Consider the following 26,792-nt stretch of genomic DNA (forward strand, 5'->3'; position numbering starts at 1 on the left):
TCCTGCCTCTCCTTTTCATTTACTGCAGCCACCACCAATGAGCAAGGCTGCAGGTGTGTGGAGAGGTATTCGTACCCCTTAGATGGGACAAAATACTTCCTCTCTACACCCTTTGCGGTGGGAGGAATGGAGGCCGGGGTCTGCCAAATGGTCTTAGCATTGGCCTGTATAGTCTTGATGAGGGGTAGAGCCACCCTCGACGGGCCTTCCGGGGCCAGGATGTTAACCATCGGGTCCTCCGACTCCACCACCTCCTCGACCCATATTTTGCACCACCCTACGAAGGAGGTCCTGGTGGGCACGACTGTCTATGGGGGGGGGGGGGCGGTCCAGAGATTGAGGTGCCTGCAACCGCCTCATCCGGGGAGGATGACAAGGAGGCTAATGAGACCGGTGCCGGGTCAATCCCGCTGGTTTTGGTGCCAGTGAGCGGCGGTGTCGCGAGTCTCTCCCAAAGTCCTTCTGCAGTGCCGCTTCTACCACTGCCGCCAGGGCGCTGCGCACCCACAAGCTTGGTGCCGGGTCTTGCCGTGCCAATGTAGGTTGCGGTTTAAGTACCGCCTCCATAAGGGGCTGCTTGAGGCAAAAAAATCTCGCTCCTTTTTTGTTCTGTGGTGAAACCCTTTACAAATCCTGCACTTGTCAGTTTGGTGTGCTTCCCCCAGACACTTTAAGCAAGCGTTGTGGGGGTTGCCTGTTAGCATGGTCTTGTTGCAGGACTTGCAGGGTTTCAACTCTTGGGATTTAGGCATACCCCGAGTCCCAATGGGGAACATGGTCGGGGCGAAGGGGAAGACACCCCACTCCCAACCGCTATCTGCTGTAACAACCGAAAACACTAAAACTAAACTTAACGAGGCTAGGAATAACTGCAAACTAAACTAAACTGAAAGCTAGGGAAAATGAGAAGAGCTTGCTAAGCAAGTCACTGCAGTTCCAACAACCATCACTGGCGGTAATAAGGAACTGAGGAGGCACTGGGTCAGCAGGATCATATATTGAGCGCCATGAAGGCGCCACTCCAGGGGGCTCCACAGCCAATACGACGGGTGCTGCTAGGGGAAAAACTTTCCAATGACTGTGCATGTGGTGCACACACACTTAATTGGAATCGATATGAGCAAATCACTCAAAGAAGAACCATCACATTCATTTATCAGTAAACTAATTTTACCCTATGTGAAAACTCTGGCAATTACTACAGAAAAATATATTTAACAGAGGCTCATTCTAAAATCAGTCTGAATTTCTCCTCTGTATGGCAGGTCAGAGTGCTCATAAAGGAAAGCGGAAAAAGGACTAAGCAACTGTTACAGTTCACACAAACATCATTCTCAAAGAAGAAATCTTACTTTTCCCGCAACCGGCGTAGCTCTGATTTCAAGTCTTCATCTTCAATATCTGACTCATCACTGCTCATGTAGGAAGAATTCAACGAGTTGCTAAAGCTTTGGATGGGGAGGCTGATCTTTGAACCCAGTGGTTGGAGAGAGTCTGGGCTACCTGAGCCATCATCGAGTTCCTGAGCCGCTCCACTCAGGAAGGCAGCCTCCAGATCAGATGATGGCCCATTCATAAGCGGAGACTGCCTTGGCTCCACCAATTCTGGAACCTCTTTCTTTGGAGTCATGGCTGGAAGAGAAATTTGTTCTGAATCCACAGAAAGAGGAAGAGTCATTGGGGGTTCTCTCTCCACACAGGTGAGCTCATCTTGAGTCCTGGACACAGAAAAGCGACCCACTTGGTCTGTTGTTGTCGTCACCTGAAAGCGCCCAACTTTAGTTGGCTGCCCAGCCTCTAATGGCAATTGTATGACAGGAAAGGTCTGTGAAACAGCATCATCTGTCACATCTAAGGAGGTACCAGTGGTAGCCTCTGTTGTCCCATTGGAAGTCTGCTTCACAAGCGTACTCTCTGGACTGCTGCCAGACAAAGATGAATCAGAGGAGGTTGTCTCAAAATGCACAGGCTTAGTTTCTTCAGGTTTACCGTCACTCTCCCTCAGTACACTATCCACTGCCACAGACACCTAGAAGTGATGGAAACACTAAGTGAGCACAGCATTCTGAACCCTTCACAGTAATATATAGGACAGGCTCTAGCTGACCTCTATGGTCAGAAATATGTCAAACTGGGAAAAGTAACCAGCTGCCTTGAGCACAGCAAACAAGGTGCCTTCTCCTTTTCCTGGCCACATACCCACTCATCCCAGAGTTCGAGGTAAAGGCTAAATATCATCTGGTCTGGTGCTAAGCCATTTCAACTGGTTTCATACACACCCACATTTGTTCTTCCAAGAACTACATCTTTCAGTAAGATTCCCTCACAACCAAACTTAGAGAATGATACAGCAGAGTGCACCAATGTCACATTAGCCATAATGTGGCCAACATTAAAGATCTGGACTACTAATAGCAAAGTCAATGCATAGTTAAGACTTATTTCAAGGCTTCAGTTGTCTCAGAATGCCAAGGTCACAAACCAGAAAATGCTGCAATAAAGTGTGATGTTAACCCTGACTGGGAGTAGAGTTCATGAATAGAAAAATGAATTCCTGTCAAACTCGATAGTGGCAATTCCTCCCAGTAAAATGGTGTGCCAGGAGCTGGTACCAATCAAGAAGGCCCAGATTTTTCAAGGTATTTAGGCACTGCTTCACTCACCATTGCAACGCCCCACTGATTCAGGAAACTAAATCTCCTTTTCAAAAGTGGTTTAGGCACTTAGGAGCCTAAATCCAATCGACAGCCAACGGGTTTTAGGCATGTATGTGCCTAAACCACTTTTGAAAATGTGATTTAGGCTCCAAAATCAGTTGGGTATTGCAACGCTGAGTGGAGCAATGCCCTAAATACCTTGAAAAATCTGGGCCCTACTGCTTTGCCATAACAAAAAGTGAGATTCCTGGATCAATGCCCTGGTCACAGAGTAAATCTACAAAGTAACATTTTCCTACCTGAAATCGTCCCATCTTAAAAACTCCAGCTCCTGCAGTGGTAGTCGTTGCACTGCTGTCTGCATCCTGTGATGCTGAAATTGAGAAAAAGGAGAGTGGCAGGGAAGAGAAAGTTAAAGTTTTTGCGTTTCTTTTTCTCCCACTTGAGACAAACACTTTCTCCCACTGCTGCACCCAGTCTCCTTTCTATAATGCCATCATTACTTGAGCTCACCACCCTTTCTTTAACCTCCTATCCGACTTCTAAAGTGCAGGAATGAAGAGCGATCACAAGCAATAATTCAACTAAACTGAGCTACAATAAAACATGGCCTGTTCAATTCATATATTTTTAGACCCATCAAAGTATTAGTCTGAAATATCTGAGGACCAGTCTCACACTGGATTGACCAGTTACACAGCAGAACACGCCACTGGACTGATCTAAATCTTTGTTTTCCAATTCCTCCTCCTAGGGTCATCTGCTGTGTTCTATTTTGAACTACTCCAGGGTTTTGCCTTACCCAATCCAAATGCTAAATGCCTTCAAACTAATGGAAGATAAAACAGCTTGGCACCAGGTGCATCACAACTACATAATTTACTGAAGTCAATTCATTAACTTCACTTCTCTGAAAAAGTGTAGATATGGGAGAATGTCTTCTGTTACAAAATAAGGACAAAATTAACACAAGGGGTTTTGTATTTGGGGACAAAGGTGAGGAGATGGAGTTATCTGGACTTTAACAGCAATTTTCTTTATCCAGATCAAATACTCAGTGTTAGAAAGTTATTCAAATCCCCATAACCCTTGGGTACTCCACTTCATACTCCTGGGGGGAATGCCGCACCAAAAAGTTAAAAATTCTGCAAAATTCTGTATATTTTATTTGTCAAAACAACACAATATAATCACACCAGTTTCAATTATTCTGGTAATTTATTTCAAAACACCTGTCAGCAAGTATGTCTGTAACAATACAGACAACAAAAAACATTCTCCCATGAGTAGAGAGTTAAAGAAACCGCTACAACAACCTGGTTCCTGTTTCTCTGTTATGCTTTTGTCAGGCCCCTCAGTCTGGGTGTGTTACATGTGCCAGCAGGGCACATCTTGGGGGGAAACTCTGCCCCTCTGGTCTTTTAGTCGATTCTCATTTTTTCACCCTACTTCCTCAGGGTTACCATATTTCAAGTCCCCAAATAGAGGACACTGCAGGAGGGAGGGGGAAGCTGTAGAGGATATTTAGGGGGAGCTGGAGGGGTGTGGGTGTGTACTTGGAGAAGGTATTTGGGGGTGCTGGAGTGGGCTGCACAGGGCCCCCTGATCCAGACACGTGCGCACACTGCCCCAGAGCCCAGCCGCAGGCTCCGCTCCACACAGCTTCATTACTGTCCTGCGGGGCAGAGACGACTCGTACCTGCTGATGGGGGGGAGGGGCGGAGCACAATTCAAAGGTTCAGCCGCCCCTGGAACAGCTCCAGTCACACTTCTCCCCTGCAGGCTCGCACCCATATCCTCAGTCTCCCCTCCCGGAAAGCAGTGGCCCCACCCTGCAGCTCCCAGCTGTTGCTCCTGCCTGTTCCTGTGGGGTGCAGCTTGCAGGCTCCAGCAGCTGCCATGGAGGAAGGGGGCCCGCCTGCACCATGTGACCAAGCAGAGCTGTCAAACCCAGGAACTGCAGCCTGCCTGCACAGTATGAGCTGGGGAGCCAGTCTCGGGCGGGGGGGGGGGGGCGCGGAATTCTATGCACAGAATTCCTCCAGGAGTAACTTCACTTAACTCTCGAGCACTATTCCCTAAAGGAGGTGGATACTTTAGAGCCTGGTCTAAGACTTTTAATGTTTATAAACACCTTGTGGCAGTTTTGCCTATTTCTTCAAGAACCACCTTTCTCGGCAGAGCGATGGAAGCAGATTGAAATCTAGGGGAATGGGCTATAACCCTAAAAGGAGACTGAACATTAGCAGCCTCACAGAAGGAGGGGATACAACCAGAAATCCACGTAGAGTGTCTTTGGTTAAAAAGAGGGGCCCCTAAAGGATTTTGTCCTTTCCAAATAAAAACTCAATTCTCTCCTGATGTCTAAAGCATGAAGGGCTGCCTCCTCCTTTGTCAGATGAAGATAAGCTTAAAAATCTGGTAGGTAAATGATCTGATCGATATCAGAGTCCAAGGTTACCTTGGCTAAAAGTCAGCTATGTGGCCAGAGATACTTTATGGAAAACTGTGTAGGGGGAGATGAGCCAATTCTCTAAGCAGATATACCCACTAAAAATGCAGCTTTCACAGACAAGTGTAAAAGGAAACACTCAGCTAATGGCTCAAAGGGAGGTTTCAAGAAAAAGTTGAGGACCAAGTTCCAGTCCCATGCAAGAGTGGGTTCTCTGACATATGGGGAAAGGTTAGCTAACCCTTTGATGAATCTGGAAGATGTGGAGTGAGCAAACACTAAAAACCCTTCAACGGGAGAATGGAAAGCTGTGATAGCTGCTAAATCAACTTTAACAGAACTCAGAGAGACCTGAATTCTTTAAACTCCACAGGAAACACAACCAAAAGGGAAGAATCAACAAGGGACAAAATTCACCAATAATGGAACCTTTCTCTAGGTAAGTTTTTGTAGCTTATGTTTTTCTGCTACTCAACAAAACCTTTTGTACCGGTCTCGAACTTCTAACCCAGAGAAATATCTAGAAACCAAGCACTGAGCTGCGGTGTGTTCAAACTGGGGTGAAGAACATGCCCAGAATCTTGAGTTACCAGCTCGTGAATAGTCACAGTAGCTGTAGTGCCGAGCAAGATGTGAGGCAAATCAGGTAGGGAAGCCAAATTTGCCTTGGCCAAGTCGGTGCAATTAGGATGACCTTGGCTATGTCCTGCTTAATTCTGTTTAGGACTCTGATGAGCAGTGGCAGTGGTGAATAGGTGTAGAGGAGGTTCTTCAACAAGGAAATGAGGAAGGCAACTACTTGAGATTGAGGTCTTAGCCCACCCCAACCCGCAGCAGAATTTCCAACACTTTGTTTATTGGCAGTGGCTATTTCCAGAAAACCCCAAGTAAGCAATATACAGTTGAGAATCAGATTGTTGGTTTCCCACACCTGATCCTGGCAGAAGCGTCTGCTCAAGCAGTCTGCTATGGTGTTCTGAAGACCCAGTAAGTATGAGGCTGAGATACGAGTCTGATTGGCTATGCACTAGTTCTATAGTTTTAACGCATCCACACAAAGACAGGGAGATCTTCCTCTTTCTTGGCAAATTTATATAGCATATGCTGGCTCTGTCATGATCTTGACGGACTGGTCCTTGATCATGGGAAGGAAGTGTTTGCACACAAATCTGACCCGTTTACGTTCCAAAAGGTTGATATGCAGAGTGGATTCTAGGGCGGTCCATTTGCCTTGGTGCTATGCATTTGAAGATGAGCTCCTGGATCCCACTAGAGATGTATCTGATGCTGTGGTGGAGGGAGACAGAGTAAAAGGAACTTCAGCACAGACCTTGCCCGGGTCTTTCCTCTAACTGAGCAAATCTAGAACCTGATGAGGGAATGATACTAGTTTGTTCAGACTTTGTTGGGGGTGTAAACCGTTCTCAACCATCCCTGGAAGTAGTGTAGGTGCAACCATGGCATGACAAAGGTGCAGACTGCCAAATGACCTAGGAGCTGCAGAAAAATTCTTGCCATTGTTTGCGGTCTCATTTGAACCTGCAAGATCAGATTCGTTAATGCCATAAGCCTGTCCATCAGTAGGTAAACTCTGGATGCTTTGGCATCTAATGTGGCTTGTATAAACTCTATTCACTAAAGAGATATTAAAGTAGACTTCTCCTTGTTGAGCTGAAGCCTTAGCTTGTCCAATAGTGACATAGCCTTCCTCACTGCAAAAAGAACTTTGTTGTGAAAATGGCCCTTAAGGAGCCAACTGCTTATCATTGCAATTGAACACCTACCATTGCCAGAACCATCATAAATCCTCTGGGGGCAGTAAAGTCCAAAAAGGAGCACTCAGTATTGGAAGTGCTCCCAGCCAACCACATAGTGCAGAAACTTCTTGCAAAAAGGATGCATCATGATATCAAAATACACATCCTGTAAGTCAACAGCTGAGAATCCATCTTCCAGCTCTAGAGATAGTTTTATAGCTGCACGTGTCACCATCCTGAACTTGTGTTTTTCAGGAAGTGATTAACAATCTGAGATCTAAGATGGGTCTCCATCCACCTTTTTTTTTGGGAACCAGAAAGTACTTGGAATAGACCCCTCTCCCCTCTGTGTTAAGAGATGTAGAACCAGTATCTGCCCATGTGGAAAAGGGATAGAACTGTCTCAGCAGATATTCATGAGATGGGACCCTGAGAAAGGATGAGGAGAGTGGAGATGAAATGCATAGACTAGTCCAATGTTATGACCTCCAAAACCCATCTGTCAGAAATAAACTGCTCCCATACAGATCAGAGATGGGAGAGAGAATCTGCAACAGTGGGAGGGAGGAGGCAAAATAATACAGCTTCACATCCTGAAGGGAGGACAGTTCTTGACCCAAATCAAAATTGACTCTTGGGTGACAAAGAAGCATGAGTTATGGTAGTTGTGGTGGCAGACTTCTCTCTTTGGGAACCCAAGTCTCCTCTTAGGCAGTTCCCAAGGCCTGTGATAAGCAGGGAACTAGGCTGGGCAGGATCTCTGTACCATCTATGACTGCTGAATCTCCTTTTATTTGCAGGTGTGTAGGAGCTGAAGAAGCAGAGAATAGCCCTTGAATCCTTGCATTCTCGCTAGGATTCATTGGTGCACTCACTGAAGAGCTTGAGCCCATCAAAAGGAAGGTCTCTACAGTATTTTGGACTTCCCTCTGGATTCCTGAGTATCACATCCAACAGGCAGGATGCATGACAATCACTGTAGAAACAGATCTGATTATCATGTGGGTCATGTCTAGGGAGGCCTGTACCTAAGTTCTGGCTAGCAAGTGACCTTCCGTGACGATCGCTTGAAATTGCTCTCATTCCTGAGGCAGATGATCAATAAAAAATTATTTTTCCTTAGTTGGTGTGGTTATATTTTGCTATCAGGGCTTGATAATTGGAGATTCTAAATTGCAACGAAGCTGAACAATAACTTTTGTGGCCAAAGAGGTCTAGGCATTTGTGGACCTTATGTGTAGCAGCTTTGTTCACAAAATCCACCACCAAGGAGCTGGGGGCTATGTGAATGAACAAAAAGTCAGTGCCTTGAGCAGGAACATATTTTTTTTCCATCCTCTTATAAGTTGGAGAAATGGCAACTGGGGATTACTAAATTGTTCTGGCAGGTTCAAGCAAGGCCTTGTTTACAGGTAAGGATTCCCAAACAGAAGTGGCAGATTGGAGGATGTCCAAGAGGTTGTGCTAATCTCATGAACTCTCTTCCAAATCCCTTTAAAGGAAGTCAGCAATTCTCTTCTGACCTCTTGGACTTGCTTAATCATCAGCACATGGGGGGAAAGCATCACTGTCTCATCAGGTGAGGAGAAAAATGTTAGACTAGTAAGTAGCGTCCTCATCAGCTTTTCTCTCCTGTTCCTTGAAAGATTCCTCCTGGGGTAGAGATTGATTTGGAGGGACAAGAGAAGTAGGTGTGATTGTCTGATACTCTCCCATGGGTGTAACTGGGTACTCTAGAGAACTGTTGTCTATAGGCAGCCCACTGGTCCCAATATGACCACTGAAGGAGGCCATAAGGAAAAGGAGGGGGCATCCAGGATTGATCATACAAGAGGAATGAGGAGTTTGGCCGGGCTTTGGAGCTTCTCTCACAAAAAACATCAAGAGAGGCAGCTCTGGGCTGCTAATCGAGCAAGCCTCTGATAGAAATTTGAGAGTCCGAGGAACTATATTCTTCACAGTCCAAGGAAGGAGCAGACAGGTATGACCTTGAGGGAGGTTGCCTGTCTCTTTTAGTGGGTCGTGGAAGCCAGGCAGTACCAGTGACACATGAGGCTCCAGTACTGACAGTCCCTCTGCACCCATTAGTAAAGGAGACTTTCGTTCATCTGAGACACACAAGCCACGGCAGAATCTGAACTCCTGCAGTACTGGTTGAGTGAATCTATGCAGAAACCCAGCAAGACTCTACAGAGTGGTGGTGGTACAGAGGATGACCTTGGCTTCGATGATGCCGGTCGATCAGCTTGAGACATCAACTTGGAGTACTGCAAGCAACTTAGAAGCAGGACCCATGTTCAATACTGACCTCTTTGACAGAGTCTTTTGGATCATTAGCACCACAACCATGCTTGGGTGGTACCGAGGAATGCTGGGACTTTAAGGTTCCTGCAGATTTAGATGAGGGGGCCTTGATAAGAGGAGACCTTTGAGCCTCAGTGGTACGTTTTCTGGGACATGAAGTCACAAACAGCAGGTCTGTGTGGTGACCTAGGCTTTTTGTCCCTGGCTTCTGTTCAAGGCAATCTGGAGCTCATCCTTCTGGAAGTCTTGGTACTATCCTGTGGTTCTCACTCGCAAAGATCTAGTGGATGAATAGGCAGCAAAGGTCAATGGGGCACTGTGCTCACTGGAAGATCGCTCTACCAGGGGGTTTCTGAGTCTGAGGCAGGTCGAAGGGAGTACTCCATCATGAGAAGCCTAAGATTAATCTCCCTGACTCATCTAGACTTACTCAAGACTCAAACAAATTTACTTAGGTGGGATGTTGGTGTCTCCTAAGCAGCTGATACAGTGAGAGTGACCATTACTAACTTGGATGGACACCAGGCAAGTGAGGCAACCTTTAAATCTAGGTAACATAAGCAAGGCATAACCAGAAAATTAATTCCGTCAAAGAAAGGCAGGCCCAGGTCCACTTCTCCCCACACCACCACAAAGGAGTCTCTTGAAGAAGTCTCAACAAAAACTACAACTACTGTAACTAGATTAAACATTAACAGGGGGTAACTAAGACCTAAATAACATGTAAAATCTAGAAGCTATTCCCTAAGAGACAGCTAATTATGAAGCAGGCACCAAAACATGCTGTCTCATGCTGAGGCAGTTGAGAAGGAACTGAGGGTGCTTCATCTGACACTGCCCTACATACCTTCAGTATGGGGCATGAAGATAGTTGGGGTGCATGTGTGGAACTAACTGGCACTGCTACCAAAAAGGCTCCTATCAAAGGCACATGCGAGCCTGAAGTGCAGCACCCATAGGAACATTACCCTGTTTCCCCGAAAATAAGACAGTGTCTTATATTAATTTTTGCTCCCAAAGATGCGCTAGGTCTTATTTTCAGGGGAGGTCTTATTTTTCCTGGAGCTTCGGGGCCTTATATTCCGGGGTGGCCTTATTATCGGGGGGATGCCTTATATTACAGCGAGAGGCAAAACTGGAAGTAAGTCTTATTTTCGGGGGATGTCTTACTTTCGGGGAAACAGGGTATGTAATACCCCAGGCCATACCACAATTTCAAGACAAATTGGTTTTCACTATAGTTATCCCACTCAACATATTCTGGCACTTAAATATAATACATGTAATCTGGAAGTATAATTAACTGGCATGTCATTCAGGGAAGTAATGTAGCTTACTAGTGAATGATACCGACTGCTGTTTAAATGGGACAATAGTGGCAAATTCCGTTAAGGCCAGCGCCTTTAGGCATTTTTATCCACTGTCAAATGTTGATTACCCAAGCATTAAACCAGTATAAAATTTAGAATAAGTATATTAATACAGAAATGAACAAAGAAGAAAAAAATCAAATGCTGGGAATCATTTTTAGTCAGTATAATATTCTCATTTTAGATCTTCAGGGCCAGATTCTTGGACTCCCCTCCCCCACACTCCAATTGCATTGCACTGTTGGACTAGTGGAACTAGCTACCTAGCGATCTCTCTAATGAAAGAGAAATTCTTGGGTTGCCATAATGGCTCTACACAACTACTTTCAAAGCCTGTGATGTAGGGGGCTGTGGCTGAGGAAGGAGAACATGCACTGAGCACCTCTGCACTCCAGCAATACGTGCAGCTGGGATGCAACTGGATCACCATGAGTGTGTGGTAAGTTGTAACAAAGGCTGGCCTGGTTCCAGTATTGGGAGCATACAACTACTGCCCATCACACCAGTTGTGCAACTGCGGATCTGGCATTCAAAATTTTAAAAATTGCTTTGTCATCCTTATTCAGCAGACGGTCCAACATGGTGTTCCAATTAAAATGATTCTAATAAACTTCAGCAGGATGGAGAACGTATTCTCAAGTAAGGAAGCAATTTTCCAGGGGAAATCTATTGCAGGCAGCCCTACATGTGACTGTTTTCCTACGTAAACAATCTTGAAGGTCTGCCATAAAGCATTGGCTGCACAAGGGAAATCTCACAGAACAGTATATTAATGAGTATATTAATAAAAATTATTCTCAGCATTTGATTTTTTCTTTTAATCTTAGCTCTTCTAACTAGTTTTGAAATACTCTTAACAGTACAGCAGCACTCTTCTCTCATAAAAAGGTAAGTGAAGTTCGTTGAACTAAACTGGGCAGGAGAACGTTTGGAATATATCTTCCCCCACAAAACTTCTTTGTCTACAAGTGAATATATTATCAAGCTAGTGTAAGCCAGCAAGTGAGCTAGCTAGCTACAGCGTTTATTTATTTATGGCGCAGAAATGTGTAATACCTGAAACATTCTGGAACCTTTACAGAACTGTCCAATCATTAATTGTTTAGCAGCTGGATATAAAATTAGGATTGGAAAGTCCTCAACTTCTCTAAATGAAACCAGAAAGCAAATCTTTTTCCCCAGCACTGCTCATACGAAGATTTCCACTTCTTTGCACAGTGGAAAGAAGGAAAATACCTAAAGATCTGTTAAAGCACAGAAGGATCAAAACTAGCAATATAGTCTTCTCACTCTTGCTGACTATATAGTATGAGAGAGAGGAGGCATTCACTCTACAAATCCTAACATTGTTCCTTAGCAGTAGGTTTAGCGGAGAGTCCTTGTAAATCTTGATTTAGCTTATTTTTGGAGAGTTTTAAAAATTAAATAAGCTAGCATATCCCTTGCACCTCTCGACCTGCAGTAAGAGAATTTTAGTCTAGTTCATCAAAAGCCAGTGCCTTTCCAGTTCCTCTAATAAAGCCTGCAGTTTTAGGACAGCCATTTAACATCAAATCCTCTTGTTCAGCAAGTCCATTCACATTCCTCAGAAGACTGAGGTGGCAAGTGTCAGCATAAATACCTTCTTTCAGGGGCTGTGCTGGTGCAGACACCACTCCAGTAACTGCTGTAGAAGCCATTGCTGGCATAGGCTATAAAAACAAAGAAAATCCTTTAGCTGTTACATTGATCCTTACCACAGCCTACCTAAAGCATCCTGCAATATTAATATTTTTCCATCTTACTTAAGGATAAAGGAATGACCATGGGCAAAAGTAACAAGTAATCTCAGTGAATCTTGCATAAAGATATATGTTTGTGTTTTCAAATTTTATCTCCAATGGTTCAGCAGAGCTCCTCCTCTAGATAACTTGAGGGAGTTTTAGTACCATCTATAAGGGGAAGTTGGTATGAAATAGCTAAGGGTCCAAGTTTAAAGGGCAACACCTATTTAAATTAAGGCCACATGCATTCTGAATGAGACAGTCCACACAGGGGTTTAATGCAATTTAACTAATTCACTTTATATTCAGATTAGTTTTCCTGGGTGTACGCATGTAGACAACCCCTTGGTGTGGAATAAAGTGTGTCCACACAGGGAGTTAGTGCAGAATACCTACTTTGCACTAGGTATTCCAGTCGTTCCCCCCACCACTACCACCACCGCCCTCCATGTAGACAAGCTCTTATTTACTGTAGTAGTAGGAGCCTACATTCATCTGAATATAGTACCTCCTTTCCAAATGACTAGTTTTATTTTCATATTAGATCTTAAAATTTGCAACCACCCCTTACTGCATGGCTCCTTAAGGACCATAACATTACTTGGTAGTCAGCCATGAGGGAATACAAAATCCAGCACAAGCTGCACCTTTTGCCCCCAAGTACATCAGAATCATTTCTTGTAGACTCAGAAGACAGTCACACGTCATTCTTTATTCTGATCTCCTATATTGCTCCATCCTCAGAAAGGCTCTCACAGTTTCTTAATGAATGGTTTTTTTTGTTTGTTTTATCAGGGCACCTCTAGCAACAGGCCAGAAAGTCTATTAAAAAGCCTACCAGAGTTACTAGTTTGTAAGTCATACAAGTATGTTTCCCTGCACAGCACTCTATCTTTTGAGGCATCAAAGCATTTTTATTTTAAAAGACCAGAGAGAGTTTGACACACTGCTTCTGAAGGCAACTATCCAAGAGCATAAAAACTTAAGGAAGCACTCTTAACTAAAGGCTTTAAACACCAACACTGCAAACTTACACAGGCAGGAGCAGATGTCACTGGGACAGTCTCTGGACTGAGGGTTCTTCTCAACTGAGCATCCAGATCTTCTAGAGGCTGCTGGGACTGAAACAACAAGCTACAAATAAGCAGCTGTCCCTTGGCACCAGCTATGCACATGGCAAGATTTAACATCAAAAGCTACTTAATATTAAGGTTGCAAAATTGTATAGCAAAAAATACAGAGTTTCAATACCTCCAATTACCTCTGCTTCCTGCATCATATACAGGTAGTAAATTAAGCTACATGTTTAAACCAAAAAATAGGAAGGAAAATTTAAGTGGTAGCTCTGTTTTTCTGAAGATATTGTGTTTGGATTCTCAAACTTGAGAACGGACTGAATGTTTAAGAGCCTCCGAGCTCTCACGTTTTTGGTTTCCAAGGGCAGAGGTTCATGGCATGGGCCATCCCAAACGTTCCTCACAGGTAGTATGTGCTACACAGTTCACCAAACCAGGTTACAGGTTAATTAATTTGCCTTCTTCTAAAGATACCATCTGGGCAGGAGTGAAAGTAGCTCAAGGGTTATCCCTAAACAAAAGAGTAACAGTTACATTGCAAATTGAGACAAGAGCTATGCCAAAGCCAACTATGTAGATGAACAGGGTGCTGCTTAAAAAAAAATAAAAAAAAATGGGGAGGTACCTCCAGAAGTAGCAGGTTTAACATTTCAACAGCCTGAGGTGGTGTCTTAAGATAGACTTCTTAAAGAGAACATCCCAAAATAAAAAAAATTCAAAAGGCAAGAAAGTTTGGACTCTAGTTCAGAAACAAATTATGCCAGACAATCAAGAATCTCTCTCCACAGAGACTAGGATCCAAATAATTGATTTTTGTAAACATATAAATGGATGATCATGTAGCTGCCTTGCACATATCTGAGTGAGAAACATTCCTGAGGCAGACATCAGAGACTGCCCTGTCTTGGACTAAATAAGCCAGCCAGATCATAAGCAATGAGAAATGCAACACATCAGTCACAGACACTATTCAGTCACAGACCATTTTGAGTAATGGCATTATCCACAGAATTAGTGTCACAAAAAAGACCTTTTAATTTTGAGTGCCTAGATAAAGGCCATACTGGGATGGGCACATAGTAAGTGGAAAAAAGTTGGCAGGATGAGAGGCTCATTAAGGTGGAAATCTGACACCACCTTGGAAAGGAATCTCTGGCAAGTCTACAGCATCACTATTCTTGTTAACTCTGGTATAAGGTGGATAAGTTATTAGGACCTGAAGCTTGTTCTCCCTCTGAGCTAAAGTCATTGCAACAAGAAATGACCTTCTGTAAGAAACTTTAGTTCACAGGTTCTGAATGGCTCAGAAGTGCCTCAGGTAAGACAACTTCATTTGAATTCAGTCATCTGCCAGAGACAAGAGCCAAAGCCAACATAGATTTTAGGCTTATTTACAGACCATCATAGATAAAAGGATTCTTAAAGTTGCTCACTGACATCTTGTCAGCAGTGGTGGCGAAATACTTCAGACTTGTCCTGGGAGATCAGAACACTCCCGTTGACAAGGCTGCAGATACAGAAATCCCAAAACACATCTTTTCATTTGCCTTCCTAGAACTTTCACAGGTCATCTCTGGTCCAACTCACACAGCCATCATACCTGGAACCCGATCTTCAGCCTAGGTTTACTTATTTGGTGTATGCGATCCGGTCAAGCCAAGCCACAGTGTCCTTATCAACGATGTTCAAGGTATGAAGACCTACAGGAAGTTGAGTCATTTTGCAGTCCTCAACGTGTGTCATGGTTTGTGGCTGCTCACATTGATGTAGTGGACTGTCTCTAAAATGCCACTGAAATTCTACTGCATCACAAATTCCATGTTCGGTATGAAACTGGTTCAGAAGGCTCCATTGCCTTTGCAATAAATCAAACCCGGGTTGACACTGAGTGGGATCTGAGACAAGATAATTATTTGTCACTTTCTCTGTGAACCATGAAGCTCGCCACACGTCCTCTAATGTAAATCCGTCATCCGGTAAACTACGTTCAGCTCTCTGCCCACTGGGGCATGATGTACATTCTACATTAGCCTGGACCACTGACACACTGGACCCCAAATGGACCCTTCCTCCCCGTCACCCACACTGATCTCCTTATTTTTTAACACCCTACACTGGAAGAAAACACAGAGGGGCGGAAATTTGAGGTCGATAGAAAACAAAGGCTGATTCAGACAGGCTGAAACATAATGAATTCCTCAGTCTATTCTGAGGCTGTATTACAGACCAAGAGAACCTTCCTATCAGCCTCCATTGAGACTGCCAAATCCCATCCCAAGCCAAAGAAATCATTCTTCTGCAAAATGTAGTACAAGTCCCCTGTATTGCTTGCTTCCATTAGTATTTTGGTATCCACTCAAGTTCTCTCTATCAGGCTATTATGACATCTGACGAAGTTCTATCAGGCTGCATCTGACGAAGTGGGTATTCACCCACGAAAGCTTATGCTCCAATACATCTGTTAGTCTACAAGGTGCCACAGGACTCTTCGTTGCTGTTTTATGAATGCACTGTTACCATGGTCCAAGTTGTCAGGTGCTGGCTATTCCTCATCCTTTCTGCTGAACTGGTGGTGTCCTGGATTCTTTCTGACATGGGGCAGGAAGGCTTTGAGTTGAACTATACTTAGCATGACTCCTATATGCTCCATTTGTTTGTTAGAGACAAGCTGTGACTTTGGACAGTTTATCATGAGCCCTAGTGATCCCAGTGATGATACAGATTGATATTTCGACTGCTTCCAGAGTGGCGTCCTTGATCATCCTGTTAGATTAGACGAATATGTGCACTCCCCGCCTGGGCAATAGGTCATGATTACCTTGAACCATAGTCCTTTGGGAAAACATTTTAAGAAAGCAAAAGAGCCAATACCAAAAAGTCTTCATAAAAAAAATTATATGCATGACATCAAAGTGCTGCAAGCCGATGTACAAGACAAAGTATGTAAATGCCTAAACAAAGACTAGAACGGGTCATGGATCTTCTGGTGTCTCTGATGACTATCAGTGCTCACTGGTTAGAGGGGGCCAAAAGGCCTTGACTCCTGAAAATAAAATTTTAACATTACAATAAAAGGAAGGAATGTAGACTTTAATGGCAGTCAGGAAGGGACACTAAGAGAATTCCAAAACAATGTGTCACTAGATGGGCTGAAGAGCCAGAACAGTGTCTGAATAGTCACAGTTCATGAAGGGAGCTCTTTTGCTTACCACAATCAAGAAGGAACTGACTGGAAGATTTCAAAAGACAATGGTTAAAGCCCTGGGCAATGCATGACCACTAGTAAGGGAGCAGCTCATACCCCACCACACTACTTCTATTCTTTGAAACCAAACAAGTTTAGAACTTGGGTAATTCTACTTTTCATGTGTTTGGAAGCATAAAACCTGCCCAAATGGTATCTTGCAAGAACAAATATAACCTCCAGTATGTCAACCCAGCTTTCAGAAATAGCCCAACAGCTAAGATGACATCATAGTGTCAAGGGATTTAATATTAAGGTTATACTACATAGTGCAAACTTTTTTTTCTTTTTTAAGATTACGGCTTTATGCGTGACATGCACATTTAAATGGTTTCACTTATGAACTGACATTTATATCACATTGATTTAACTAGTATGACACACACAAAAGTAAATTCCCTTTGCTGGGTACATGCTCCTCTCCAATACATGGCATGAAAGGGAACAAGATGAGTTAAGAAGGGCCATTTTGTGTTACTTTTCTCAGAAGAAGCCTGAGACCTACAGTCCTTGAGCACGTCAGGCTGAGCAGGGAGAACATACTGTGATGCCAACAGGCAAAGCTTCCATCAGGCTCCAATAAAAGTCTTAGCTGATATCTCTGAGAATACGCAGAGGTGAATTCTCCTTTAATTTTCATTCCCTGCTCATCCAGCCACTGGCAATAGCCCACAAGGCAATAAAGTTCCATATTATAGCCATTTTGGCTATAAAACTTTTAAAGTACTTCTAACCTGAATTTTATTTTTATATATATAAAAATAAAACAATGGCTTTAAAAAGGCAGTATTGTTTCATGTCCATAACTCAAATTTGGCTGAAAGGATTTTGCTTAAATATTCCAAAAATAGGTCATCTTTGGCACAAACCACAAATGGAAAATTTCACTTCAAAAAAGTAAATACTTCAGAAAGGTGTGTGTAAAAAACATTAGGTTTATAACTGAAATGGTTTTGCAGCTTTAAAGCAGGTATTACCAGATGCCTGCTTTAACACATAATACCACCTCCTTTATAAATCTAAATCTAAGAAATGGGGATTACATTTACAGGCCAAGTTCACTGGAAGAAAAGTCCAGTTTGTGTTTATTCTGTAAATAACCTGACACTAACCATGCTGTTTCTAAAACACATTAAGAACAGGATACAGACTGCTTACAAGTCCCCATCTTCACTGCTTTTATTTTTAGCTTTTCTTTCATCATATATTGTATGTTTCTTCTTTAAAGATATGCTTAATTTTTCTCCATACTACCTCATTGCACAGCAATTTAAGATATCTAGAAATCTTTATTTCATTGCAGATCTTGACTGCTTTTTTTCCTATGTTCTCTTGAGTTCCATAACTCCTTCTATGAATTTTCCTCTATTTTCCAGAAGGAAGTGGCAGTTGTCAGTCAGAAAGGTTTGTCTTGGTCTTTAAGGCAATAAGTAACAGCCTCAAAAGTTCACCGACAAGGCAAAACATCCACCAGTCTCCCTGGAAGTTCTCAGCTATCTATACACCAGAAGGTGGCCAAATGCAGGTCCCAGCAGTTTGCTTGAACTATAATCTTTAATCAACATTAGAAGATTTATAGAATTGCACCAACTTTGCTAGACTAGGAAAAGGAGACTATTAAAAACCCACTGAGTTCTCATAGCCAGCAGTCTTGGGTTTTCAACAGCTAGATGGGTATTGCAATATTTATTGCTCCCTGCAGAGCTAGAACTTTGCTCCCAGATACTCCTTTTATTCTAATCATAGCACAGGTGTGTGTAATACTTCTGAAGTTAAGTTTCATGACTCTCTTCATTTACATACAACTAATTCATGTATCCACTGGAAAGAGGATTTCAGCATCACTGGGCAAGTTAATTTACTAATTTTGCTTTAACTCGCTGTCCTCCTCAGGGCTGGCCATTCCCAGTGTGTTTTCTGCCAACACTGGGATTTGCTGAAAGAAGTTTCTGTACTAAGTTTATGAAATGCACGTTTGAAATAGCTACATCTTATGGAATACACCACCTTCAGTCTCACCCCTTGAGCTCTGCAGGTGGTGTAACTAGCAACACCAGCACTCAAAGACCCAGTGATTACTGTTGCCTTGCAAATATGGTTAAGACGACATATTTGGCACATAACTGACTTTGAAACACAGCTACTGTTCAACACTGAATACACTTATCTGTAAAACAAGGGCTTTTAAGAAGCTCTCCCTCAAGCTCAAAATAGAAGTAAAAACATAAGCTTGCGTCATTGCACCCAGAGTTCAAACATTAAGGTCCAGTAATCCAAAGGGAAAGTTGGCTGCCTTTCCAGTGCACAAGTGACTCTGGTCACTACTACACAGAAGGGGTTACTCAGTCAAAAGAGAAAGTGAAGAAGCCAAGACCATGCAATGGAGAGTTTAATTGGAACATGCTCTTTGAAAGAGAAAGGAGAAGTAACAGACAGAATCTGCCAAGTCATGTAGCACCTGAGTTAGTGAAGGTCCTGGAAAGGGTGGCAGCTGTTCGCTGGATGGAGTGCCAGCTGGAAGTTCAAAACCTACCGGTAGCACCTATGGATAATGAACAGGAAATGCAAGTCCATCAAACAAAGAACAACAGTAGGAGCAGTCAGCAAGTTACAATAACTCACATCACTTAGTAGAAGCCTTTAAGAATTTCCCTGTGGAGACTTCCTATGGAGGCAAGGAACAGTGTTAAGAGGGAATTCATTGCAGCTAAGATATCCACTTGCATTTTTTCTTTGAATGGCCACAGGGAAACAATCTGTGTTTATGACTGAGGCAAGTAGTTTTGTTTTTGTTTATTTTAAAAAAAGCCAGGAATCTTGACATCTCTCAAATCCATGAGAACCACTGCAACGATCATAATTTTCCAATAGAAAGCTTAGTGACAACTAAGCAAGGCAATCCAGAATAGGATGTGGCCCCTACCCAGTTTCCCTGACATCTCTATATTAAGATTCCACTGCTGCTTAAGAGTGGCAATATTCATGTGATTGTAGTAAATCGCTTTAAGCAATAATAAAGAACCCGAGACACTTTTGATATCTGAGGAAATCTCCATCCACTAAGAAATATATTTTTAACCTCCCTGGGTCAATTTTTTTACCCATCATAAACAGCTACCTGAAGCTGCTGACTGCCCAAGCAGATGACTGGAACATGCATCTTGGTAAGGGGAAAAAAATCCAGCCAGGTTATGTGGAAAGTGTTAGAGCAACTGGAAAGGGTAGAACGAGGCACGCAGGCCTCACAGCAAAGTCAGACAGCACATTCCAGTTAGTTATTTCAAATCATTACAAAAGTGGGAGGACCTAATAACTAAGAGGCTCTGCATGTATTTTTTCCAACTCTCCTCCCCTCCATTATGTCCAGATCTCCCCCACCTCTTGTGTCACTTTGCCTGCATTCTATTATTTCTAGTACACTAGATTGATCAGAGCTAGTGCGGGTATGTCTCCTTGATTTCAGAAGACACACATAGTAAGTGGCATGATAACCTAATGCAGGGGTGGCCAACCTGTGGCTCTGGAGCCACATAGGGCTCTTCAGAAGTTAATATGCAGATCCTTGTATAGGCACCAACTCCGGGGCTGGAGCTATAGGCGCCAACTTTCCAATGTGTCGGGGTGTGCTCACTGCTCAACCCCTGGCTCTGCCACAGGCCCTGCCCCCACTCCACCCCTTCCCACCCCTCTCCCCATAGCCTGCAGTGCCCTCGCTTCTCCCCCTCCCTCCCAGAGCCTCCTGCACACCATGAAACAGCTGATCGGGAGGTGTGGGGGCAGAGAGGGAGGTGCTGATCAGTGGGGCTGCTGATGAGGGGGCTGCTGATGTATTACTGTGGCTCTTTGGCAATGTAAATTGGTAAATTCTGGCTCCTTCTCAGGCTCAGGTTGGCCACCCCTGACCCAATGATATTTGGGTGGTAGCTTTTTATGGCAGCAAACCGTGATAGACAGTTCCTTGTTGGATAAAGCCTTCTTAGATCTTTAAGCAAGTGGAAAGTAACTGTGGCAGAATCTAGTTCAGGGGCGGGCAAACTTTTTGGCCTGAGGGCCGCATCAGGTTTCGGAAATTGTATGGAGGGCCGGTTAGGGGAGGGGGTCGTGGCCCAGTCCCCACCCCCATCTGCCCCGCCCCCCCCAGGACCCTTGCCCCATCCAACCCCCCCGTTCCCTCACGGCCCCCCCCCCAGGACCCTTGCCCCATCCAACCCCCCCTGTTCCCTCACGGCCCCCCCCCAGGACCCTTGCCCCATCCAGCCACCCCTTCTCCCTGTTCCCTGACTGCCATGGAAACCCCTGCCCCTGACTGCCCCCCACCGGCCCATCCAACCCCCCCTCCTTCCTGACTGCCCCCCGGGGACCCCTGTCCCCATTCAACCCGTTCCCCGCCCTCTGACCGCCCCGACCCCTATTCACACCCCCCGCCCACCACCCCGAACTCCCCTGCCCTCTATCCAACCCCTCATTCCCTCTTACCACACTGCCTGGAGCACCGGTGGCTGGCGGCGCTACAGCTGTGCCGTCTGGCTGCAGCCAGCCACGCCATCGCCACCAAGCAGCACAGAGCACCGGGTCAGGCCGGGCTCTGCAGCTGCGCTGCCCCAGAAGTTCGCAGTTGCCACCTAGAGCATTGCGCCGGCGGCAGAGCGAGCTGAGGCTGCAGGGGAGGGGGGACAGCTGCCTGTACTTGGCTTAAGAGGGAAAAAGCATGCCAACACTGTACCTGCACTAAAAACAGAGAATATACTAATAGACTGTACAAATCAGTTTGGATAAACATTCTGTTTCAGCCTTGCTTCAGAACAAGAGTTCTTTCCAAAAGATTATTCTCTCGTATACTTAACACCATTCACAAGAGTGCTGGATTCCTTACCGGTACCCTGCTAAGAGGTGGCTTTGAGGGAGGGGTCACTGGTTTCACTGCTGCTGTTGCAATGCTGCCTGATGCTGGAACATAGGTGACAGGAATGCCCACCTGACCAGGTGTGGCAACTGATGTCATCACTGGTAAGCCAGCTGGTCCAAGGGGCAAACTAACTGGTGGTATACTAGAGCTGGTAGTGGCGGTCATAGGTTTAGTTGGTGCAACAGCAGTCGTTGGTACACCAGGCATGACTGTAGTCTCCATTACCAGTGATGTCTCCAGAGATACTGGTGGATGTGGTGCTCCAACATTGCCATGTTCACTGAATAGAGATCGTAGCTTTTCTTCCAAGGTCTTTATGTCATCGATGCCAGGAGCTTTGGGTTGAGTGTCAACATCAGCCTCCAGACACTGAGTATGAGGTTGATTGGGTAGCGGAGCAAGTTGAGGTTGACTGTGTATCAAGGTCTGCTGTACTGCAGGCAAGTTAGCAACTGGCTGCGTCAGTGGTAGGATGCCAGATAAAGGAACCTGGGGTAATATGGGGGTAGAGATTGCAGCTGCTGCCTGGGGTAGGACAGGTGTTGATGCAACTGCTGATGGGATGAGTAAAGGATGCACCACAGCAGGCTGAGGGACTGAACTAGATATACTTGATGCCACTGCAGAGGACAATGGTGCAGAGATAGGAAGGGACAAGCCAGCTGCACTGCACAGCTTCGATTTATCTACTGATTGTCCATCCTCAGGCTTTGAGTGTAGCACACTTACAACAACTGTTTCTGCAAGACTGGGGGTGGAGCTACTGCTGCTGAGCTGAGGAGTTTGTGAAGTCACATTATGAGCCATAGTTGGGGCTACAGATGTTTGCGGAGCTGCCACAGACTCCATACTACTTGAAATCTGTTGAGCAGGCGGAGATGTCGCAGGTGGGGGTACAGCACTTGGGGCACTAACACTGGGGCCAACCATGACAGGAATCTGTTGTGTTGGTGGCAATGTTAAAGAAGCAGGTGCGCTGATATTAGGGACAACTTCTTCAGTCAGTGGTTGAGCAGTCTGCGATGTAACAGTTAATGAAAAAGAAGCAGGTGCACTCATACTGGAAGTCACTCCACCAATTAATTGGTGCCCAGACTGTGATGTTGTGGGAGAGCTGGAGCCTGAAACACCTGTGCTTGGTGCAACTCCAGCTGGCACCTTTTCTGTAGGCAGGGGAACAACAGACTGAGCTACTGGAAGAGCAATACCAGTGGTGGAAGGGGGAGATGCTGGGAGAGGAGCCACTGATGTAGATGGTAGACTCCCAGCCATGTTAGCAAGTACAGGTGGAAATGGTGGTATAGTTTGGTTAAAAACTGGAGGAGCTGTACTGGGTCCTTCTGTCATTTGAGTATGCCTGATCTCAGAGAAAGCTTGCTGCAGACTGAGTGATGAGGCAGAATGAGACAGGTTCATCCCAGGACCATGTGATGAAGAGGAAGCAACTGAAAAAAAAAAATCCAGTCAGTCCACCTAGAGAAGTTTACCATGGTTTACCTACCATTGCTAGATTAACACCATTCCAGTATAGTGCATTATGGCATGATTTACGTAGGCTATTCAAAAGAGACCTAGGATTACAGAGCCAGGGGATATGTTGCAAATCATAATTTAAGATGTGCTGTGAACCCTATAGGAGCCTAGCACTGGAACAGCAATGGTTAGTATTAGTTAACAGACAGCGATCCAGAGGAGGAAAATCTTGCATAATGCTGCCCAAAAGCATTTTTGGCTCTAACCAGCAGTCAGTTCCTTATTTTCAGTATGTTTTTTTCCCTAATGTAAGGAACTGGTCAAGGTGGGTGAGGTAATATCTTTTATTGGACCAACTTCTGTTAAGAGAGACAGGCTTTTGAGTTTACACAGAGCTCTTTTCAGGTCTGGGAAAAAGTACTGTGTCACAGCTAAATACAAGGTAGAACAGATTGTTTAGCATAAGTTAACACACATTTCAAGCACAGTTGCCAACTTTCACGTGGTAAATAAGCACCCCAACTTTCACGGTAAACCAAAAATCAAGTTAATCCCATTTCAAAAAAAGGTCAAAACAAGCAAATCCCGAAGAACCCCAACACTCTATGTGACTAGATCCTCCCGGTGTGCAGTCTGTGACTGGTGGGCCCACTGTGTACCTCTGAATCTCTCCCCTTGTTGCCCCTACTTGCCGGGAGCCAATTTAAAAAAAAAAAAAAAAAGCAACAAGCTACAAGCCAAAAACTAGCCAACAAGCAACTCAAGCCAATTAAGCCAAAAATAAGCCCAATTTCTTCGTTTTTTTCCCCACGGGTTTGGCATGTCTGATTTCAAGGGACCATTCACAGACTCAGACTTTAAGGTCAGAAGGGACCATCACGATCATCTAGTCTGACCTCCTGCACATTGCAGGCCATAGAACCTCATCCAACAACTCCTGTGATAGACCCCTAACCTCTGGCTGAGTTACTGAAGTCCTCAAATCATGATTTAAAAACTTCAAGTTACAGAGAATCTACCATTTGCACTAGTTTAAACCAGCAAGTGACCCATGCCCCATGCTGTTGGGGAAGGTGAAAAACCCCCAGAGTCTCTGCCAATCTGACCTGGGGGGCAATTCCTTCCTGATCCCAAATATGGCTATCAGATAGACTCTGAGCATGTGGGCAAGACCCACCAGCCAGATACCTGGGAAGGAATTCTCTGTAATAACTCAGAGCCCTCCGCATCTAGTGTCCCATTTGCTATTAGCAGTCACAGATTGCCTACAAAGGCATGTAACCAGTCTCATCATACCATCCCCTCCATACATTTTTCAGGCTCAGTCTTGAAGCCAGTTAGGTTTTTTGCCCACACTGCTCCCCTTGGAAGGCTGTTCCAGAACTTCACTCCTCTGATGGTTAGAAACCTTCACCTAATTTCAAGCCCAAAGTTGTTGATGGCCAGTTTAGATCAGTTTGTTCTTGTGTCCACACTGGCGCATAACTTAAATAAATCCGCTCCCTCCCTGGTATTTATCCCTCTGGTATATTTATAGAGAACAATCATATCTCCCCTCAGCCTTCTTTTAGTTAGGCTAAACAAGCCAAGCTCTTTTGAGTCTCCTCTCATAAGGTAGGTTTTCCATTCCTCAGATCATCCTAGTAACCCTTCTCTGCACAAGGAGAGGGTGGAGGGGAAAGGAGCTTCCATTTCCCCCCTATGATTGGAGGCGTGCTAACGGGCCACTTCACCTTGAATGGTCCCTTGAAATGTGTGTTAACTACTTATGCTAAACAATCTGTTTCACCTTGTATTTAGCTGTGACACATTGCGTGTGTTTCCCAGACCTGAAGAAGAGCTCTGTGTAAACTGAAAAGCTTCTCTCACACCAGTGGAATTTGGTCCAATAAAAGATATGACCTCACTTATCTTGTCTCTCGCATAGGTACTGACTTCCCCTCTTTCCCATGGGTGCTCGACCCCACCCACCCACCCCCAGCCCCGCACCTGCCCTGCCCCTTCCCACCCCTGCCCCCATTCCAACCCTGCCTCTTTCCCTGAGTTTGCCACATTCCCGCTCCTCCCCCTCCCTCCCAGAGCATGCTAACACTGCCAAACAGCTGTTTGGTGGCAGCCGGGCAGGAAGTGCTAGGAGGTAGGCGGACGAGCAGCGATGCGGCACGCTCAGGGGAGGAGGAGGTGGGGCGGGGAGTGAGGGGAGCTTGGCTGCTGGTGGGTGCAGCGCACCCACTAATTTTTCCCTGTGGGTGCTCCAGGGCTGAAGCACCCACAGAGTTGGCACCTATGGTCTCTCTAATATTCTGGGACTGACAGCTACTACAAGAACTGGTCACTATGGTTAAACAACTTGTAGCTGGTATCATAAATAAATATTAACAATCAAAACTTCAGAGAGCTTTGGGTAACTAACCAATATCTGGAAGTTCCTTTCCTGCAGGAATAGAAGAGGTGAAAAACTGCTGTTCTTTTAACCGACTCTCTGGGACAGGACTGACAATAAACCGTCTTCCAGCAGAATGGACAACCTGGGTGAAAGAGCTGGGAGGAACACCTAAACAATAAAGAGAAGTTAGGTATTTAGCGATGTGCTGCATCTCACTCATTACAGCATGTCCTGCCAGATCATGCACTCAAGCATATAAAGGTTGCGCTCCTCAGCTGGATCAAAGTCAGCACTAGGAAACTGTTGGATAAGTATTATAAAGCTTACCAATTCTCTGCGGCATGAAAGATACAGGATCTGGCTGTTTGAACTCTCCCTCCAATTTCTGCAAAAAGATAATAGTAAAGTTCACATTCAAGCACAACCTCAAACACAAGTTCAGTGGCATAACTATGGTATTCAGTGTACTGCTACTGTAAGCAATACTGTGAATTTGCGTACTTCACCAATCTAGTCTAGTTCTACCTCACTTCGCCCCTTTCCCCCACCCGAAACTCTGTTCCATGGGAACATGCCAGTATTACATCTAAATTACCAAGACAGGAAAGTTTGGAAACCTACCTGATTTCCTGCCAGGCAGACTGCCCTGGAGCCAGGACTCCCATAGGTTGCAGTTGTCCCAGCTCCAAAGCAGTCCTGGAAGCCCTCACAACCCCTTTCCCCTGCCTGGTGGGCTGCCAGGATGCTGGACAACTGGAGGAGCAGAGGAATCACTTTGAAAATGTCAATACAAGATGTCTGATTTTTTTCTAAATCATTTCATTGTTGTTCCATTTTGGAGCAATTTTTTGAAATTCTGAAATTTCAAATGTGGAACAGGAATTCCAGTTTCTGGCCAGCTCTACTTATGCCACCACTTTCTCAAAACAGAGGTTGTAAACAGTCTGGCTGAAGCAACCAGTTCCCCACTTACCTGGGACCCTGGAAAGAAGCAGTCATCTTTCGTCTGCATACTCTCCAAGCCCTGATCACCTTCCGGCTCTACACTGACATCCTCGCTGAGCATTTCATCGGCTTTCTCAATGATCTCTCGTACCTGCTCTACAAATGAATCTCTCTCAGTTGCTAGAATAAATTCATTCTGCACCTGTAAATGAAACAAAACAAGGAGTACTGTCATCATTAATATCCCTTGTCTGTCTATATTTTTAAACCCCTTCAAACCTATAAATTGTGCATGGATTCTGTCTATGCAATTATGCCTTCCTTTCAGTGTTACCCTTATTCTCCGTTGGCCATTTTTGTCACACCAACTTGTTGCATCTTGCTTTAGTTTAGACCAGGGGTAGGCAACTTTTGGCATGTGTGCCAAAGGCAGCAGGCGAACTGATTTTCAGTGGCACT

At 44.8% G+C, this 26,792-nt stretch overlaps 1 protein-coding gene across 2 annotated transcripts in view; it reads right to left on the reverse strand.

The window, feature by feature from the left end:
- The window catches only part of WNK1 (WNK lysine deficient protein kinase 1), a 182,030-nt gene that overhangs the window by 22,779 nt on the left and 132,459 nt on the right, over window positions 1-26,792 (reverse strand). For both annotated transcript variants that reach the window (XM_024204658.3, XM_024204640.3), the window contains 9 exons: window positions 26,362-26,535; window positions 25,716-25,773; window positions 25,416-25,556; window positions 21,497-22,974; window positions 19,082-19,165; window positions 13,338-13,424; window positions 12,162-12,231; window positions 2,957-3,030; window positions 1,353-2,029 (listed from right to left, as the gene is read on the reverse strand). In XM_024204658.3, coding sequence (XP_024060426.2) covers window positions 1,353-2,029; window positions 2,957-3,030; window positions 12,162-12,231; window positions 13,338-13,424; window positions 19,082-19,165; window positions 21,497-22,974; window positions 25,416-25,556; window positions 25,716-25,773; window positions 26,362-26,535 — 2,843 coding nt within the window. The remainder of the gene's footprint in view (window positions 1-1,352; window positions 2,030-2,956; window positions 3,031-12,161; window positions 12,232-13,337; window positions 13,425-19,081; window positions 19,166-21,496; window positions 22,975-25,415; window positions 25,557-25,715; window positions 25,774-26,361; window positions 26,536-26,792) is intronic.

This window comes from Terrapene carolina, unplaced genomic scaffold, assembly GCF_002925995.2.
Source record: "Terrapene carolina triunguis isolate 2854851 unplaced genomic scaffold, T_m_triunguis-2.0 Scaffold190, whole genome shotgun sequence".
NCBI lineage: Eukaryota > Metazoa > Chordata > Testudines > Emydidae > Terrapene > Terrapene triunguis.